Raw genomic sequence first — 20,054 nt, forward strand, 5'->3', positions numbered from 1 at the left:
CATTAGGTTTCCTTAACATTTTAAGTGGCTCATCATAAAATTGAAGAAAATATATTACAGAAATGTGTAATTTTAGCAGTGCCTCCATTTGAGAAATTTAATTTAACATAAATCAGATTAAATTATATCCTGTTAAGGAATTTTTAAAAGAAAAGTTAAAGCTGGCAAAGAAATCAAATTCATTCTCAGATTCTATACTCAGTATAGAACTAAGGTGTATTACCCAGGTGCATCAGAATTTTGCTTCCTTGGGGCCTGGTAATGTCTTAATAGTTCATGGACTCTGGTTTTATATAAATTTTAAACAATTTTAATGTCATGTCAGGTATTAGCACTAATGTTATTGAAAAATGCAGATATGTGAAGTTTAAATGCTGCAAATATTTTAGCTGATATGATGTCATGTACTGTAAAACAAGAAATAATCTTACAGTTATTATCAGGGATCCATCAGAAGATGCTTCCTCTCTCCTTTCTGTCTCTCTTTTAGTTTGGTTGCAGATTAAGAACAGTTTCTTTTAAAAAAAGAGATCTAATAAAAATATTTTAAAATAGATTTAAATAATAGATTTGCTTGTTCGTTTGTGAAGTGTCTCTATTGAGAGGATTTATATACAACTTCGGAGTTTCATGACTGTAATGTTACTTGTGTTGCCTCTTTTTCAGTAGATAGAGGTACTGTTCTTCATTAAAACAAGAATACTAAGAATGTGGAAAGTTTCCATGGAATCATCCAAACATTTTCTTTGGGTCAGTGGAGACAAATGGGAATTGCATGTTTCATTTCCACTCTTTCTATACAGGTTAGGTAAGGAGAACTGACTTCCAGGACTTCTTCTGTTGGTTGTAATGGAAACTTAGGTTAACAAGTCATCAGTTTCAGTTACACAAGGTTAGGGTGGATCAGTCCTATCACTTAACTACAGTACAGTGTGAAATGCTAACCTTTGGTGATCAATGACAAAGTGCCTGTCCGCACTGCTAGGTCTCTGTACTTCTCTAACTATATGCAGTGCAACTGCCCTTGTTTGTACTTCATTGTTAATATTTAATTAATATCTTCTAAAGTATTTGAATAGTCTGCTGTAGTTGAAAACCTTAATAGTTGATAAGGGAATCATCACTTGACATAGCATCTGTACTATGTAGTCTACTGTTAACTTGGATCTGTGTAATTTCAGTACAGATGTTAGTAGTGGACTTAGCTGTGCATGTGGTGGGCCCATTGGAGCCATCTGGAACGGGTTGTGTTCAGCATGAAGCATCCTCTTGCCTCCTCTCACAGAGACCACTCCTGCAAGGCCCTGTGCTACCAAAACTGGGAGTTGACTCAGTGATGCTCAGTCCATCCCAACTTGGGATATTTTATTTTTCTGTTGTTCTGGGAAAACCTAACATCTACATCTGCTCATGCATTTCTCAATGCTGACACTTTTTAAACGACAATAGAAGCAATATGAAAATCCCAGATACATATATTTTTCATCGGGGTTTGATTGCTAGTAATGGGAAAAAAAAAAAAAAAGTTATAAAAAATACACCAAAATATTCTAAGATTGAGGTTGTACTGTAGAAACCCTGTAATCCACTGTGATCCAACACTGGAAAAAAATGTGTATTGTTTCTCTGGTGCACTCAAGAAAAGCCGCTGTTACAGATCAGTATTGTTTCGTAAAATTACTTCTGTAGACTTTAGTACTTACAGATGTGAAATACTTTTCATAGATATTATGGGATTATTGTTGACAATGTACAATGAAAATGTACTAAAATGTTAACATACACAGATTACGAGCACTAAAGATCAATGAACTTAAACCAGAATTAAATACGCTGTTAAATATATATATATATATATATATATATTACATATATATATATATATATATATATATTACATATATATATATATATATATATATATATTACTTTTAGAATCATATTTGAAGTGATCCCGAAATTTTATAATTTTTTTACTAGTATTATGGATGGAGTATGTTGACAGAAAAAAAAAATAAAAATAGGCAACCAAAAACAAACAGCCTCAGGGTACTTAAAGGCTTTTCAGTCTGATTTCTGCTGTCTGGAAATCACCTACCCATAGGATTATCACACACAAATAATCTACTTTCTGTGTAGAAGTAAATTAAAATATGTTAGGGGTTAGGTGCCAGTATTGCCTGTGAGAGCCAGGAAGACCAAACATCATGTTTCAGTAGGTCCTTCCAATTCCTAAAAATGAAGCACACAGAAAATTTGGCTCATTGGAAGTGTAATATTTGAGAGCATTCATCTTTCTTTAACCTTTGTGTTTTCTAATATGTTTGAAAAGACTGCCTTAATTTTTATATTTTTTAACTGACTTTTAAGTTTTAGACTCCTTTTATTATTTATGTGCTTCCAGTTTGGAAATGTGCAGTGAATGAAAAGAAAAAAGATCCATCACATGGAAGCATTTTGTTGCCCACATGTTTTTATCAAAGTGAGAGCCTTTAAACTCACTGTGCAGACTTTTGGCACTTGAATTAACATTTGAATTTATACTCAGTAAATTGGGATCTCCTTTGTAAGTGACACCACAAGGGAAACAGGCATTTCCTTCACTAATAGACTTGACAAACTTTGAAAAATATTCTAAAGAACATCAGAAACAAGGGAGGCCCTATTAATATCCTTTTGAAGAGCCTACTGATGAACATTCTAATTCTGTTGCCATCAGAAATGAATTGCCAATATTTATAGAATTTCTAAATCTACAACCTTTAGCGAGTTAGAAAAAAAAAGGGTTCTTAGTGTCCTGACTGAACCCACAGGTCCTGCAGCTGGTTCCCTGCACTCCCAGGGCAAGATCCAGAATGGTAAAGCCATGTAAAATGGGAACAGTTGGTTGAGAACATAACCAAGTTATGGGACAGCTGGGAGAATCTTTGTCCTGATATCTCACTCATCCCTTAGCTGAGGAGTCTCATGTAGGTTGAGGCCCTTGGTCCTTGCCCAAGGTATGTTTGTGCACCAGGTCTCTGACTTGACTTCAGTTCCTGGTTTTAGAATTGTCCTGATCTGTAGTGGTGGGCTTTTCTGTCAGGACTGTTGGTTGACTGATTCCTTTGCCAGATATGCCTTATTTTCTTTTTTTGGGTCCTGTGGTCCCTGATCAGTGAAGACATTTGCCCTTATTCCAATAATCTTGTGGGTCCCTGGCTCTTGTTGAGTAGCCTTCTCTTACAGCTCTACCACAAACACATCTAACTATAACACTAAGAACTTGCAGAGGAACGCTGAGTATAGAAGAATGATACATGATGATCTCATTGCAGGCATCATACTTGTCATAAATAACAAGAGACAATGAAAATACGCTTTGCTTCTTCATTCTAGTGTTAACAGTATAAGTAAAATAATAAATGTGCAAGACACATCCAAGGATGAATGCTTAGTATTAAGTCTTGAGATTGTGCCAATCTGTTAAAAGAAATCACAGCAGTTATTTTTCTTATCATACAAATGAAGAGACGAGTGAGTCCATGTAACTAATTTTGGTCAGAAGGGTCTTCAACATCCTTATTATAAAAGGAAGAGAAAAAGGCTGTTTCACTGGGGTGGGAGAAGTGTCACTCTGAGGAGAAAACATGCATTTCATTTCTGATATCATTTTCAGAGTAGAAAGAAAGGCTCATTTCATACTAAGCATCCCTTACGTGCTTTGACAGCATACATAATGATGGCTTTAAAGACAGAAACCCGGAACCCAGCAACAGCCATCAGTCAGTACTTCTGCAGTGAATTATAGCTATACCCTCAGTAGTTTTGCACATATACATTCCTCTGTATGTGCTGGAAATATTAGCCTCTCTTCTCACATAGTAATTGTTGCTGAAATGTATCTGTTCACATCCTGAACTTTGAGAATCAGCTCATAATGCTAAGCTATGTGCACAAGGGTGGCTGAACAGTGTAGTTCTCCAAAATTGATGCTCTTTATTAAGCTGTCTGGTAAGTGGCCACTAAAGTTCTTCTCAAACTTCTTGCAAATAAAGCTGGATAAAGTAACAGCTACACAGGGATAATATAATGAATAAAAATTAATGTATCAGGAATGTACTGAAAAATAGAAATTTCTTGTGTTCCTGGAATTACAGAACAATATGGGCAGGCTCACCACCTGGGGTGAAAAGCTCCTTGCTGTAGTTACAGCTCTGTGCAGTAACACAGAAAGAGGAAGGGTGAGATGAGTGAGGCTTGACACAGCTGCTTCAAGTTGATAGTATGCATTTGTGTTTGCAAGACACAATGAATACATGTTGCTATTAACAAATCCTGAAGACTTTTACACCTGTTGAGATGAATCACGCAAGCTCATTAGACAGAGTGGCTTCTGGGTGTCCTTGAGCAGAGTGCTTTCTACTGGTCCCAGAACCAGGTGCTCACATGGCAGATGGAGACACAATCCAAGTACTGCATGTTTCTGCAGAAAATGTATTTTATAGAAATTCTCAGTTCTGTTTCCTGTGTATTTCTTTACTGCAGCCTTCTGAAAGTTACTTCCCCCTTTTTATCTCAGTTTTTTAACGTTCTTTATGTTGTCAGTTCTATAACCATATGCCTGAGAGAGTGGGACAGCCATACTCATAGCTTTGTCAGGTGTTTCTCTTCAACATGGGGAAGTGACGATTTGGTCACTTTTAGGTTATGCTCCTGTCTGTTATCAGGACTAATACAACCAAATGCTGTGCCCTGCAGGGTCACTGCTGCTGGAATTATTCCTTCTTCATTGTATCTCCTGTAAACTCCAAGGACGTGTAGCTCTTGTTCTGATTTTACAGGATATTTGGTGTCTATTTGCCTTCCTACAACTTTCTTTTTCAGTTTCCATTCTTTTTAATGCAAACTGTTGCCATACTACCTACCAATTTGGTTTTCTTCCTCTGTTTATTCGTGCTGGCTGCTGTCCCATTTCAGGTGAACATCTAAACTGTGTTTTTTCTTTGAAGATCAACATTAAGGTCATTCTTTGATTCATACTGCTGGAGTTACTGTCTGAGTATCACATTTTTATTCCATCTAAACTAATGAAAACTGTCACCCCCTGGGGGGAGAGAGAGAACTTAACAGAACTGATTGAAGGAAGGTAGCTCCCTACCTCATCTTCTCTGAGTCTCTGAGAGTGATACTCGTGTGTTCTTGGAAAAGGTGATTCTCATCTCCACCACTGGAAGTTGTGAGGGGAAGAACTAAGACCTGAATTTTGGTTAGATTCTCCAATCAAGCCACAACCAGTTGCTAATTTAACCACTTTGTAATTTTGTTGTACTCTATTTCTGGTTTTAGCTCTCTTCAGACTGCAGGCCATGCTTTCTTTTCGTTAGAGACTTCCTTGCTTATCTTCCTTTTAAAGCTGTACTTTGACAAGTGTTTTTTTCAATAGCAGTGCTGACTCAAACAGACCCAGTTCTTCGTTCCTTTCATCCCCTCTCATTTGTTCCTGCCTGTAGACCACATTTTTGTTTGGTTTATGGGGCCTTGCAATGGTCCAGGCCCAGATGGACAACTAATCCTGGCTAGAAATAACCCAAGCAAATTGAGTTGAGTTTTAGTGTCACTTTCTTCAAATCACAGTGCCTCAAAGAGTTGAGTTGACAGATTTGAGAGATTAGTCTGGGGCAGTGTAATGTATATGCAGGAGCGACAGACTGCTGCCTCAAATAATATTAATTAAATAAGTCCTAAAGACTTGGAGTAGCTTCTCTGAAGTGTTCAATTCTTTTATTTTGTTGCAGCTTCCTTACTTCTCAGTTTCAACAGGTTTAATATTATTCCAACTACTTTGCCTACAACTGTTCTTGCCAGTCAATAGGGCATTTGACTCATTTGTCTGATATTACTGACTGATGTTAAGTTATCCAAGTAATACAGATAAATAAAGATATGAATAATCTTGTTGGTAAATATAAGCAAGGAGCCATGTTCTGTAAACATACACTGAATTCTTACTAAATGTTGACTATCCTTTTACAAACCCAGGAAACAAAATCAAAATCATATATGTTCTTTACTGATGAACAAAATATCAGAAGGTTTTAGCCTTTTCATTTTTCCAGGTGTTGAGCTGAGTTCCTTGCGCCAAATGAAGATACAGCGAGCTATGACGATGCTTACAGATGTTCGACAGCTCATATCAAGTGGAGGAAGTGTGAATCAGAAGAATGATGAAGGAGTTACCCTGGTGAGTAGGACTATGTAGCATTCTGAGTTCCAGCCTTGTGAATGTCCAACTGTAGTAGTGAAAATGCAGGTGCAGTTGCAAGGCTGTTCTATAAGAGGAGAAATGAAGGAGTACAGGATATTGGTTCTCATCCGGCCTTTTGGAAATAGATATGTCCGTGCCCTGCTCAGTACAGATTTTTAAACTGATGAGTGCAGTGTCTGTGCGTCAGTGGCCAATTTTTTGGTCTTACCCACTGAATATGCAACACAACAGCAAGAAAAATAGCATGCTCCGTACATTGGAACTAGAGTGAATACCTGAAATATCTGACACTGTGTAAGACTGACCCTAAAGCTTCGCTAAGTTATGGATGTTTAATGAATGTATCTCCTGTCTGAACAAGTCTAAAACGCTATTTCATGAAGTTATGCCTTCTTGAATCAGTGTTATGAAGCCTCCACCTTATTAATGGATGAGTGTTTTTCCAAGTTTGCTTGGTGTTTTTACTTGTAGGTTCTCATAGTACATGTACATTTTTTGCTGCTAGACCATCTATCAATTTATTTATTTATTTATTTATTTATTTATTTATTTATTTATCCCAAGGTATTTAATTTGTGAAAGCTTAACTTTCCTGATACCTTGATGCCAAGCTGTTAACTCATAGCAAAATGCAAGTTGTTTGTAATTTGCTCTTTTTGTTACTTCAGTCAGAATTGGTTTCATTTAACCAAGTTGCCAATTTGTCTTCAGTAGCTAGCAGGAATAGTTGAAATGCATGTATGAAATGTGTTTAACAGTAGTGCATGAACCAGGAGAAAAGCATTTTGGAGAGCATTTTTATTTGATCAGTTTTTATACTGACTTTTGCTTTCTGGAATTCCTTCATAGTCTTGCCACAAGGAGCTACAGATTGGATCATTTTTCTTTTGTTTGAGGTTTCTATTATATGAAAGTTTTGTCCTACAAGTTGGTGAGATATACAGAATTTGTTAGGCTGTTCTGTTTCTGTTTGTGGTTGTGGAGTCAGCCAATCTGTAATAACTCTTTGTATTTCAAAGGTCTCTGGAAACAGTTCTTGTTATTCTAAATCTTTCAGTACAGAGAAAACAACATAGATGTCAGTTGTAAGTAGAAAATGAGATATATCTTCTATTCATAGACTCTAAGATGATCCAGTTTAAATATAATTATGTGTGAAACTGTGCCAGAAGCTAAGTCTGTTGCTTTAATTGTATTGATTGACATTCAGCAGTTTTTTTCCCCCCAGAGTAATAGTGCTTTTTTTTTGGTTTTTTTTTTTTCATATGCTTTTAGTCTTTGCTGAGTGTAATCCGTTGAATATATATTATATTCACCATTTCTGAAAGTGTATGTGGTATGCCATAGTCAGCAGTATGTTCTTTATTTTATATGGAGAATACCAAGAAGATAGTCTTGTCAACATGGTGACAAGCCACATCCAACTCAGTGACAGTTGGGAAGATCACTGTTGCACAAGACTACCCTAAAACCAGTCTGACTCTAAATCTTCAGCACAGACTTCCAAGCAACAGATCAAATACCATAGGGTTGGAATAGGTGCTGTGTATCCTGAACAGAGAGCAGTGAGTTAGAAAAAAATGTTTAGACTAGCTCACTTCTCAACTAGTGCAATATCTGTGGACAATCCACATCTACCAGCAGATACAGACATAAACCATTTCCTTTGTGGTGGCAAGCTCAGAGAAGAGTGGCACTAAGTCCTGTTTCTTCTTCCTCTAGAATTTATACTCAGTATGTCAATCAACCTTTTTTCATACATTAGATAATGCCATGTGTAATTAAGGATTAATAAGGAAAAATAGATGATGACATATAGGTGCACACTCTCTCAGAATCACGGTACATACGTATATGTCTGTGTCTATGCTGCGTATAATGATGTGTGGTACAACTAATTATTCTGATAATATTTTCTATGATTTTTTTTTTAATATTTCAGTCAGAAATGCTTCCTTTGTCATCTGAGCTCTTAAAGTGTTTTAAAATAGCACTAATCAAATTGACGTTTGAATTGAAAATGCAGTTTCTTTTGTTAGAAATAGAAGGATTGAAGCTGTATCAAATTATAGGAAACTTTTGAGGTTTCTATATATTTTGAATTAGAACATCTATAGTGCATAGAATTGTTGTTCTGCATCCATTCCTGGGAAGATTTTTGATGGGCTGTATTTCATCCTTCTGCATCAGAAATGTTCGTAAAGAAAATTTCACGTATCCTTTCCAGGTGCAGCTAAACCAGAAATAAAAAAAAAATAATTGTGGCAGATAATATCCAGGACAGGTTTTGGTATCTCCTGTTCTTATTGAGACTTTGGAACCACACAGTTCTAGTAAGAGGATTATTGCAAGAGGCTTCTTATCATTAGCCATCCATTCAAATCCTCAGAAAAATCATCTTATATATTGGATATTTTCTTGAAGTATGAAAATGATTTAGTGAGACTAAGTTGCTTAAACAGATGTCAGTAAGACAGTGTTCTTATTTTTTTGTGTCTGTGTCTGTTGGGTTTTGTTTATAAATGCTAAATAAGATTGTTCTGTGGTTTTCTAGAATGTTCTCAAATGTATTTTGTGTTTTTTTTTTTTAAATCATGATTTATCCATCTAGGTCTGTGAGGCAACCAAGATATACAGTAGTACCTAATGTTTTTTTCTGTGAACTTTAAGATAGATAATTTCTTCTTCCAGCTGCATGTGGCCTGTGCAAATGGCTACAAGAATGTTGCATCTCTGATACTGGATCATGGGGCAGATCTCAATGTGGTAGATAATCAGTACTGGACACCTCTACATTTAGCTGCAAAGTATGGACAGGTAAAGCATGTCTTTTTCATCTCCTTCTCTTTGTGGTAGTCTTGTGTAGCAATAAGAAATGCACTCAGGTCAGGGAGACTTTTCTTAATGTGAAAAAAGTATTCTTTTCTGTACTATAAGCAGCATATGGAAAATGACAGAGATCAATTGAGAATAAACATTGTAAGGCTATCAATCCAACATGGCTCATTAAAATCAGCAGTTTAACAGTGTCTTTTGAACATACACATTGAAGTAAATGTTAGTTTCTTGTCTCATTCCCATCCAGCATGGGGAGTGCTGCTCTTTAGGCTCTTTCCTGTGCGCTCTGCAATGGACCCGCTGTCATTCAGCTACCACACTTGAGGCTGGAACTGACACCAAGAGCAGCAGGAGGGCAGCTTGCATCTCTCAGGCTGACCCCCTCATTTGGATTTAGCAAGGTGATCTCTCTTTGATCAGCTAGGAATATGCACTGGGAGGGAGTGCTGTCACCACTGGATACCTCCCAGGCTACTATGATCAGGAGCGCGCATGCTCTCCTCCCTGTGGTGGGAGTAGGCTCTGATGCTCGCCTTGGGTATTTTGGCACAATTCCCAGGCACAAGCTGTTTCTTTGTTGTTTATCACAGAAATGTCACCTTTCAAAACAGCTATCAGAGACGTGCAGGTCAGAGCTGACTCCCCAGTAGCTTAAACACTACCTCTCCCAAAATTTCATCCTTGGGGAAGTCTGTCTGCCTATATCTAAACTGTTAAAATGCTAAATCAAAGAAGGCTAGGGATTAAGCCAGGCAGCAGTCTGGCTCATGTTCATGTTGTTTAGAGCTGGCTTCCTCTGTAGGAGATTAGTCTTGTTTTTAGAGAGCTGCTTGGAGTGGTCCAAAGCAGGGGTGGGGACAGAGCTAACAGTTAAGCAGTGTGGATTATAAGGCATACTTAAGCTTGCTCCATTGCACTCTCTTATTTAGCAAGGCAGATTTATCCTGTGGCTTTGAGACTTTAACAGTTTCATGATGTCAAACAAAAAAAGATAATTGTAGAGCTGCTGTCTGTCTCTCCAAAAGGAACTGTCACACTAGCAAGGATTTCCCACTAAGCATAAATACATAAAATATGTTTAGAGAGACAGCTCAGATACCTAATACATTTCTTAGCTTATTTAATATATCCTATGTTGTTTTCAAGATTTGTGCATGAAATTGTCATTCTGTCAGTATATTATCCCTTCTTATTGCACGTTTGATTGGCTTCTTTGCTTGGATCAAATAATATCATTTCATTTGGCTAGTTCACCTAAACATGGTATTTTGCAGCTGAAGTCTGAGAATACCCATAATGTTACTAGTGGTCTAAATTTCTTATTGTTACAAGGGCATATTAGTGATTCAACTCAGCTATGAAGATTTTTCATATGTGCATGTTAATCTTGAAATACAAAAGAATAAAGATGATTAGTTGGGATACTTGAACTCATTCTTTGAAATGATGCTAAATCACATTCAAGTTTGTCTACTGACATAGTAGTTCCTCTTAATGCAGTTTCTGGACTTCTGCAAATACATTCCACATGTTTTCAATGAGTGGAACCGAAGGAAGGAAGTGCCTGTTAAGTATTTCAAAAAGAATACAGTATAATCACTCAGGGAATATGTATTTTCTCGATTAATCAGTTGGAATCTTTCATTTATGGTCAGAAAACCCTTTCAAGAATATTTTATCCAGATGTACCTCACCCTCTTTTCTTTTGTGTTTTTGTTCATCTTTGGCATTCATGATGATACTTAGGTAGAGTAGCAACATTTCCCTTCAGATCCAATTACATGCATTTTCCCCAGGTGGGGAGACTACTTTGGGATTTCTGCTTGTGATATCTTTCTTTCACTATCAATATACTTAAAAGGTTTCAATAGATCTTTCAAATGCCTATTAAAATGCACAACACTAAGGCAAAAGATGCTAGATTCACACAATACCAAATGGTAAGAAAATAGATATAAAAGTTTGAGCTTCATATGCAGACTTGGAGCAGCTTCATTTATGAAATGGAGCTGGTTGCAGGACATAATTAAAGTTGAAATGTGCACAGGCTGCATTATATTTTTATTCAATAATTGCAGGATCACAGTAATTGAAATTAAAATTAATTTTCCTGAAATACCACTGGTAGGAACTATTGCTCATATGTGTAGGTATGTGTGTATAAATATAGGAGAGGCATATGCAATAAAGAAGGCTAATAAGACTGTTCAGGTGCAGACTTTGAGAAGCGCCAGATTTATGATCATTTGTAGTATTAATACAGGACTTGTATGAATGTAACTTAATGCTTCTTAAATCACAAGTTCACATGTTTTTCCAGTGTGTATATATAAGTCGTCTAATTCCTTGGAGGACTCAAAGACAAACAAATGGGTTATAGTCTTGAAGTAAAGAATGCTGAAGAAAAATGGAAGTGATCTTCATCACTTTGTTAGCTGGAAACAGTACTAAGTTGTCCATCTTTACTCAAGCTATTTCAGAGGCTTAAAAGGTTCATTTAAGCAATGTAGGTTAAGCATGCTGACTACAGAAAGGCAGTTAGTGACACTGAGAGTATCTGGGTTCCATTCCAATCCCTGTTGAAGAACAGGCACGGTCTTTACAGTTTGTCACTCCCACGTGTAGCCTTATTTGCTTGATCTGTTCAATTCTTGTCTTTATTCCATTGACTTATTGTCCCATCCCTGGCTTCATGCCCTATTTCTACTCTTCTTATCCTAATTCTATTTTCCTTGAACAGCCAGTTTCTGTCCCTCCTCTTCCTGGTTCTAATCCAAGATTTCTCTTTTCTCTACTTTGACTTGTGCCAAAATTATTGGGCCTCTGTTGTACTTATCCCATTTTCCCACTTGTTTTCTGCTTGCTCACAATCCCAATCTCTCTTGTTCAACCTCAGTGGTTTTCCCTAACAATGTCACTTTCCTCTTTCATTTTGTTTTTCTACTTAATCCATTTCTGCCTACATCCTGGCTCATTGCCACATCCCTCTTTGTGCCTTTCACTTCATTTATTTGATGCTACTAGTTCCAAAGACCATCACTTTATCCATGCTCTGTTCTATTTTTTTTCCCTCCCTGCTGCTAGTCTCATTCCTGCAACCTACTTTTTCTCATTTGTTCCATTTTGCTGACCACAGGTGGCTATATTCCTCTTTTCTCTGTTCTCAAATAGGGAAAATACTGTCCTGGTCTATAGTGTGTTAAGAAAAGGGATCCATAATGAGTAACAGACATGATTTTGTATGTCTGTAAAAGTAAAATTGATAAAATTTGCTATTGGAAAGGAAATGCAAAAATACTACTTTTATCTAGATACTTATTTATGAGACTTTGAATTTGTATAAGATTCGTTTTTTTTTTTTTTTTTTTAAGATGTGCTGTTTTGTAATGAGCAGCAATGGGGTCTTCAAAAGTGAAATCACAATATCTTAAATAATTTAATGATTATGTTACAAGTGTTGAGAGTCTTAGTCATGGGCACTGCTTTTGTTTGTTTCACTCCCCAGTAGCTTAAGCGAATGTAGTTCCCTAATTTGCACTTTTCTTAATATCCTTGATGCTTTTTGAAGTGCCTATTATCACCTTTTTGTATTAATTAAGTTCAATTCTCCAGTGTTTTTCTTAGTTGTTTTTTACGTGATTACTTATCTGATTGTGTTTATTCTGTCTATAGAATATGTAACCAGCCTCAAGTTAAAACAGTTCTGCTATAGGAGCTTAGTACTAATAGTGATAATAATAGTAATAAAAAACACTGAAATTACTTTATTGATTTATATTCTTTTGTTGCTTAGCTTTTAAACATCCAGATTTTTCTCTTAAGCTTTGCCTAATACAAAGTCTTCACTCTGTACAACATGGGATCTTACGAGACCCAAGCTTGTAGCATTTTGTATCATCCGCAACCTTGCTGACTGTTTACTCTGCCCCATCATGCAGTTTTGTAAAGAGGAATGCTTAGAGCTAAGTCCTAAAAAGAGGGTTGTAGGGTGGAAGAAGTCTCTCGGGATCCTGTAAAAAAGATGTTGAATAATTAGAGGCATAAAAGTAGAATCAAGTGACATTCTTAAAAGAAGACTTTTTAACTAGTTTCCATTATTTGTACTTCTCTTTGCACAGTGAAAGATTCCTTATTAATATTTTTAATCTGTGCATTCAGTGACACAGTTTGCTTCATATACGCTTCCATGTCAGATGCCATTTTGTTGGATTGCATAATTGTATTTGTATAATTTTCTTATTGTATGCAGTTTTTCTTATCTTAGTCATATCTAATTCATTTTTATCTCTTCAATTCAATGGAAGTACTTTCAGACAGTGGTAACTTGCTGTGGTTGTTATGTAAATATTTCTGTTGTTAGCACTATTCTGAAGATGTGACAATTGGATTTTAAAATACTTCTTCTAAAAATAAAAGGGATGAGGTTAAATCTGACACATATAGTTCTGCTTATTCAAAAGCAGGTATCTGAAATTAGCAGCAACCTGAATCAGGGATTTCCAGCTGGAGTTATTTCCTTAACAGCAGGAAGCATTGACCTTGTACCATGGAAAGGTCTTCTTGTAGTATAAAGCCAAGCATTTAGTAACTCAAAAAGCTATTTATTGTTAGTTTGATGAAAGTGCATGAAAAAAATATTATTTTGATATTACTACCACTTTTTCACAATGCCTGTTAATGAGATTATGTAACTGTCACCAATTTACTTAGCTCAGTGACTAAGCATGTTCCATTTTTTTTCATATGAAAAAACACAGAAATATATGTGTTGAGGGTTCTTGGTTGAAAGCAGGGCTAATTGGCTTTGGAAATAAAGCTGTTCTGGCTTCCACCCTGCCTCCTCATTTTGCTGAATTTTCTACTGTTACTGACAGAATGGGAAACCAGCATTAATAAACTGAGAAGAGCTAGACTTGTTTTTATTTAAGAGAAATTTACAAAAGCATTTTCCTTGATTTTCTGTGATGAGAGGTTAGAGGGTATTTATCTCTCTGTTTAGCTGATTCTTCCTTATGCTCTTCCCAAGTAGATTGTCTGCTATGTATTGAATCCACATTGAATTTTACTGTTTATATTGCAATTATTTCCATCCTTTTAATCCCTTATTTGTTTGTTTGTTTGTTTGCTGCTTGTTTTTTATGCCAAATTGTTAGCTTTTCCCTTTGAATCCAGGTCTCAGGTTTTTTTGTTCTGTTTTATTTTAAACTCATTTATTCTGCTGTAGAGAATCCTTTCTTTCTTGCACAGCTTACTTTCCTCCTTAATGCACCCTGGCCAGCCCTGATGATTGTATTTGCATTATAAATTTCATTTGCTTAGCATCCATCTGAAAGTGCAAATAGTTTCCCAACATATTTGAGCTCTATCTTTGCATTCAAAATGTATTTTTTCCTCTTTTTGTATAGTTTCTCTAGTTTCTTATCCCTTTCTGTCCAACCAATTCATCAATGTAGACATTTCGATCATTTTTTATGGATAAATGTTCACTGAGACTTTGGTGTAGTGATAGGAAAGCTTGCTGAAAACAATTGCCTTCAGCATTCTTGCAGGATTTGAAAATATGTTTTAGACCTTTTTGTTCTACAATACTCTACCCTACCATATAGTACTATAATTGCTACCATTTCTAATAGGTTGAATGGGCTTGGTGAATGTAAGATAAATATGTCAGTTTTCACTGCTAACAAAGAAGAGGTTTACTTCAAGAGTAGATGTGACTCATATCCCTTTGGCAGTGATGGCATGCAGTTGGTGAACTGGACATAAAGAAATAATTACAGTTTCAATCTTAACAGGTGATGATTGAGGGTTAGTTTCTTTTCCTTGCTTATAAGAATTTCTTTACACATTTAAGGATGGAGGGAGACTTTGGGGTCAGACTTATGCTGAGGATACAATGAAACGGAATGAGAGCTACATTTTACTCTGCCTCTTGTGATTTATACAGATCTATAAATTAGCTGCAGAAAGAGGAAAATTGAAGCTGTTGCCTTTGGTTTATTCAGTGATTTCTGCTGGGACCAAATTCACTGAAGGACAAATGTACTGCTTCTGTCCTACTTCTGCCATTTCATTTTCTATTTTTACCCATTTTAGACCAGCCTTGTGAAGCTGCTTTTGATGCACTGGGCAAATCCCAATCTTCTTAACTGCAATAATGAGAAACCTTCAGGTAGGTGAAAATCTATGCAAGTTATCTGTATATTAATTACCGTGATACTTCTTTCCTTCTTGCTGGCTTGTTGTACACAGACATGCACACAAAAACATGCACACATACACGTACATGTCTAGGCATGCATGTACTTTATATAGTGTGTATACTTATGTACATACATGCATATATATATTTTCTATATATTGCTGAGAATTCTTGTTTTTATTGTGTTTAGATTTCATATCCCACGATGACATTTTTTTTCCACATATCGCATTCTTTGATCATTATTTCTATTTCTTCCTTGTAAGTTCTCCAGTGCTTTGCTTGTGATAGACTTACACTTAGTGTAACTTCTTTCTGAATTCCCTTCTGTTTCTCAGTTGATAATAGTAGATAGCCTCATGAACTTGAATCCCCGTTGCTGCTGACCAAACACAAATTCACTGTCCAGCTTTCAAAAGTAATACCTATTGCTTCCCCCAAGATAAGAAAGTCACTTTCTTTGACCAAATAGCAACCAGATCTGAAGTACTGAATCAGGGAAATAAAATTGTAGACTAATGTAGGTTAGAGCGTACTTCAGAACTAACAAAATCAGCAATGTGGAACTAATGTCAGTAATACTAGGTGGTAGTACTGAAGAGAAGAAATCTAGGTCTGGGATAAAATTGAGAATGGAACCTAGTAATGTAGAAAGTTGTATTACCTTTCAGTCAGATTACTAGAAGAAACTTACTTTGCATAATAAAATAGGTTAATTTATGCTTCAAATGATATGCCATCTACAGGTGTACTGCTAGGGGACTTAAAAAAGCTTAGTCTCATGAAAATTGTCTGTATTTAGATACATGACATTTTTATTAAATGCTAAGGACTAAAATGAGATCACCTAATAATACAGCTGTCTGAACACATTTAGTATGCATTAGATACAACTGAGTTAACTGTATTTCTGGTCTGCAATCACGTCTCATTTCAGCATTTCTGTACATAAATCTTGTTTGTAGAAATGTAATAAATTTGAAAAGAATTTGAGTATATTTTCATTGCAGAACAGAGGTAAAAGAGTTTTTTGTTTCCCCTGATGTTCTTTGAATTGTTAAATAAATACTTCAGTTCACTACACAAATGGGTTTTGAAGTTTTGCACATAACAGCTTAATTTCATACCGAATTCATTCACTTATGTATTTCAAGTATTATTTTATGATCGCTATCTGAGCAATCCTTTTCATTTTAACAAAATGCTTATCTAGCCAGCTGCTTAATCTTAATTTGATCTGGAGAGTTGAATTGAAAGGAGCTTTTCTGTGCTGTTTTTTCTTTTTGTCTGACATCTTGATGTTCCAACGTCTTAGATATTGCGGCTTCTGAGTTTATTGAGGAAATGCTTCTGAAGGCTGAAATTGTTTGGGAGGAAAAAATGAAAGACCCGTTATCTATTTCTACTTTATCTCAAGAAGAGCCTTATGAAGAGATCATCCATGATCTGCCCACACTTTCCAATAAACTGTAAGTGTTTCTGATAAGAGTGACACATCCTGTCTGTGGAGATAAACCTGACTGGACATGGCCTTGGTCATCCTGCTATGTGTGGCCCTGATTGAACAGGGAGGTTGGACAAGATCACCTCTAAAGAGGTCCCTGCCAACCTCAGCCATTCTATAACTGTGTGATTTGATGGAACAAGTGTTTCATGTTGGAAATTAACCAAATCTTTTATTTTCTCCCTTTTTTCCCTTTTTCTTTTTCCCCCTTTTTCATTTTTTCTCCTTTTCCCCTTTCCCTTTCCTCTTGTTAACCTTAATTCTATGAGTAGTAAAATGCACAGTTATGATTGCCAGTGAAATAATCTGTCATTATCTATAGTAGAATTATTAGTTTAATACTATAAGTCCCACAAACCTTTTATTAAGATAGATGAGAGTAGTGTATTAAAACTACCAATAACTGCAAATGAAACAGGGAAAAGACCTGAAAGTAAACAAATCACAGATACAATGATACGGCCCCAGATGACTATAGACTTGTAGCTAGATTTGTACTGCTTAAAATTAAAGTGTGATTTAGTTGAATTTCACAGTACATTGAATCAAAGAGTCAATTGTATCTTACATGGTAAATTTTGAACTTCTCATCTTTTCTTGTAAATCCTGAGAAAAGATTGTCATACATAAGTAAAAAAGAGTTGTAAAATAGGTATGAAATGTGCATGGTAGTTTTATGGGGGAGCAAGTTGTCAATTTCTCAAATTCTACTTTCCACATACTGTAATCCATCAGAGTTTTAAAAGGTACAGACATTTTCTTTATGCATAACACAGTAGCCATATAGTTGCTGCATGACTGAAGCATCTTAGTACCTTGAGGCTATGAAATATTGTGTAATTTTTGTTTTTTGGACCAACCACCAGATATTGGGAAAAAATAAATAAATCTCTCACATTTATATAATTTGACAGAGACATTAGACAGAGAGGATATATTTGCTTTCATTCTTATCAATCATAATTTGTAGTCTGCAGAACATGTTTGGAATACAAAGCTGATAGGAGTAAGCAATTGTTAAAAAAACAAAGTATTAATTTTGAGTTAAAAACCAAAGAATTGAGATTCTCAAACATAATGCAAAAACTGTATTTCTAAGTATTAATAGAAGTAATAATATCAGAAATAGAGTCATAGAATCACCAAGGTTGGAAAAGACATAAAAGATCATCCAGTCCAACCATTCAATTACAAATAGAAAGTACATATGTTGCTACTGTAACATTGCAATGTTGCCTAGCAAACTAATTTTTTTTACAGCTTTTAGAGCTTTTCATAACTTTTTTTTTTTCTTTTTTTCTTTTTTTTTTTTAATTTTTATTATTATGTCTGTATAATGTGTCATCCATTTTTCTTTTCCAGTGTTTTTTATTCTGGAAGTTTTTGCTAGGTTTTGTACTGGACACTGTTCTTTAATGTTAACCATGTGAAATGCATGGTTTGAACATGATAGAAGCAGTCTGAGAATCCTCCTTCTCTACACTTTCATTCCCAAAATACAAGAACTATTTTTTGAGGACTTTCTAAATGGTCACTCTTCATATGACAGTTATATAAAACTGTAATTTATAAAACTGACAGTTATATAAAATGGAAGTTTTGGAAAAGCAAAGGACATTGAGTGGAAAAATAATGGAGATGGATTTATTTATGAAAGCGGGCAGATTAACCTCTGATGCTTTTCCTGGCAGCTTTGTCCCAGTGTGTGACTGCAGTGAATTTGGTGGTGCTTACACAGCCTACATGAGAATGCAGTACTAGGTCAAACCAAAAATCTTTGTAGTCCTGTAAGCTGCCTTTGAGAGTAGTCCATTGGAAATAGCAAGGGGGAAAATATAAAAGGTTATGGTAGGCTTGAAGTGATGTTGCTTTGTCATGTTCTCCAGATTATCACTACTCCTAGGTTTAGAGAATTCTTGAGTCAGAGCTTTGGGCTGAGCAGCTCTCAGTCCTGCTGTGAATGTGGTGGGTACCAGAGGACTGTCTGGCCAGACAGCAATCTGCATACAGGAGAGCTCTTGAAAGGCCAAATAAATGGTGCACTGGGCACATACATGACATCACTACTAAAAATCTAGAAAATAAGAGTTATCCATTCCATATTCTCCGCAGAGTTCTTTTTTGCTTAGAAACAGTATTTATCTCAGCTGTGTAGTGTGCTTGCTCAGCAGTGAAAAACAAAGCCTTACAGAGCGTTATACTTCCGCATGATAATAGCTGTTTTCTCAAGATAGAGTGAATTATTGTCATGAGTGCCTTTTAGTCTTGTTCATTAGGGAGGCAGCCTAGATAACTGTTAACCAAATTCTTACCTTTTCAATGACTGTTGCTGAAAATGAGTTCTGTCCTTTGTGCTCTATTAAAGCCTATAGACAGACCTGTAACATGCTAGGTTGAAGGTGAATCTGTGCTATTCTGTGTATCAAACAAGAGCTGCAAAGAAAAATGCACAGTAATAACCAACAGTTACAATTGCTTAAGCCTGTATCATTTCCATACTCCATCTACTCTTCTGACATAAGAAAGTATGTTTAGACAGATGAGTTAATTTAAGCCTGTGTTGTAGTCATATTTCTTTGTGGTCATCTCTCAGTAGACAAACACATTGTAAAGGAGACTGCAAAATGATAAACAAGCAATTACAAATAGCATGTACCCTGTCAAAAAATCTGATTTTGCTGGTTCTATATGAAATTAATGTATTGATTTCTGGAAGTATGAAAAGACTGATGGAAGGTTTGTATCCTTACTCAGTTAAATAAATAAATAAATAAATAAATAAATAAATAGCAGTTATTAAGTTAGTGGTATGCTTGATAGTGGACCTGGTTTCCTTTAGTGAAGTATTGAGTTTATCCACCTGAATCTGTTGTGAAACACTGATTTGTCAGTATTAGAGTGCCTTTTTCTTTGTTTTTCTGCTGGGTTACAGAGGAGCTACTGAGTAATTTGATTGTGGAGAGCTGGACTGGGAATGATATGAATGAAATACCCTTGCTGGCCTCCCCCAGTCACCCTCCCTCCTCTTCTGCGTCTTAGTGGGACAGGGGAGAGAAGAGGAGGATTAGGAAGAAAGAAGCTTGTGGGCTGAGAAAAGGATAGGGAGTTTGCTTACTAATTTAATTAGCAGACTCAGCTTGGGGAATTTAACTCAGTTATTGCCACACTTTTTAAAATGTTAAATCCTTTCAGAAGTTTATGTTACATAACTTTAAAAAGTTTTTAGACTGACTTTTCAGATATTATGCAATTTACATTTGTCA

At 35.8% G+C, this 20,054-nt stretch overlaps 1 protein-coding gene across 7 annotated transcripts in view; it reads left to right on the plus strand.

The window, feature by feature from the left end:
* Positions 1-20,054, plus strand: part of MYO16 (myosin XVI) — a 329,444-nt gene that overhangs the window by 136,818 nt on the left and 172,572 nt on the right. For all 7 annotated transcript variants that reach the window (XM_085552537.1, XM_085552506.1, XM_085552526.1 and 4 more), the window contains 4 exons: positions 6,099-6,223; positions 8,939-9,064; positions 15,182-15,257; positions 16,603-16,756. In XM_085552537.1, the coding sequence (XP_085408663.1) occupies positions 6,099-6,223; positions 8,939-9,064; positions 15,182-15,257; positions 16,603-16,756 (481 nt within the window). The remainder of the gene's footprint in view (positions 1-6,098; positions 6,224-8,938; positions 9,065-15,181; positions 15,258-16,602; positions 16,757-20,054) is intronic.

The sequence above is a fragment of the Coturnix japonica genome, chromosome 1, assembly GCF_054131305.1.
Source record: "Coturnix japonica strain WE chromosome 1, WE-NBRP24, whole genome shotgun sequence".
NCBI lineage: Eukaryota > Metazoa > Chordata > Aves > Galliformes > Phasianidae > Coturnix > Coturnix japonica.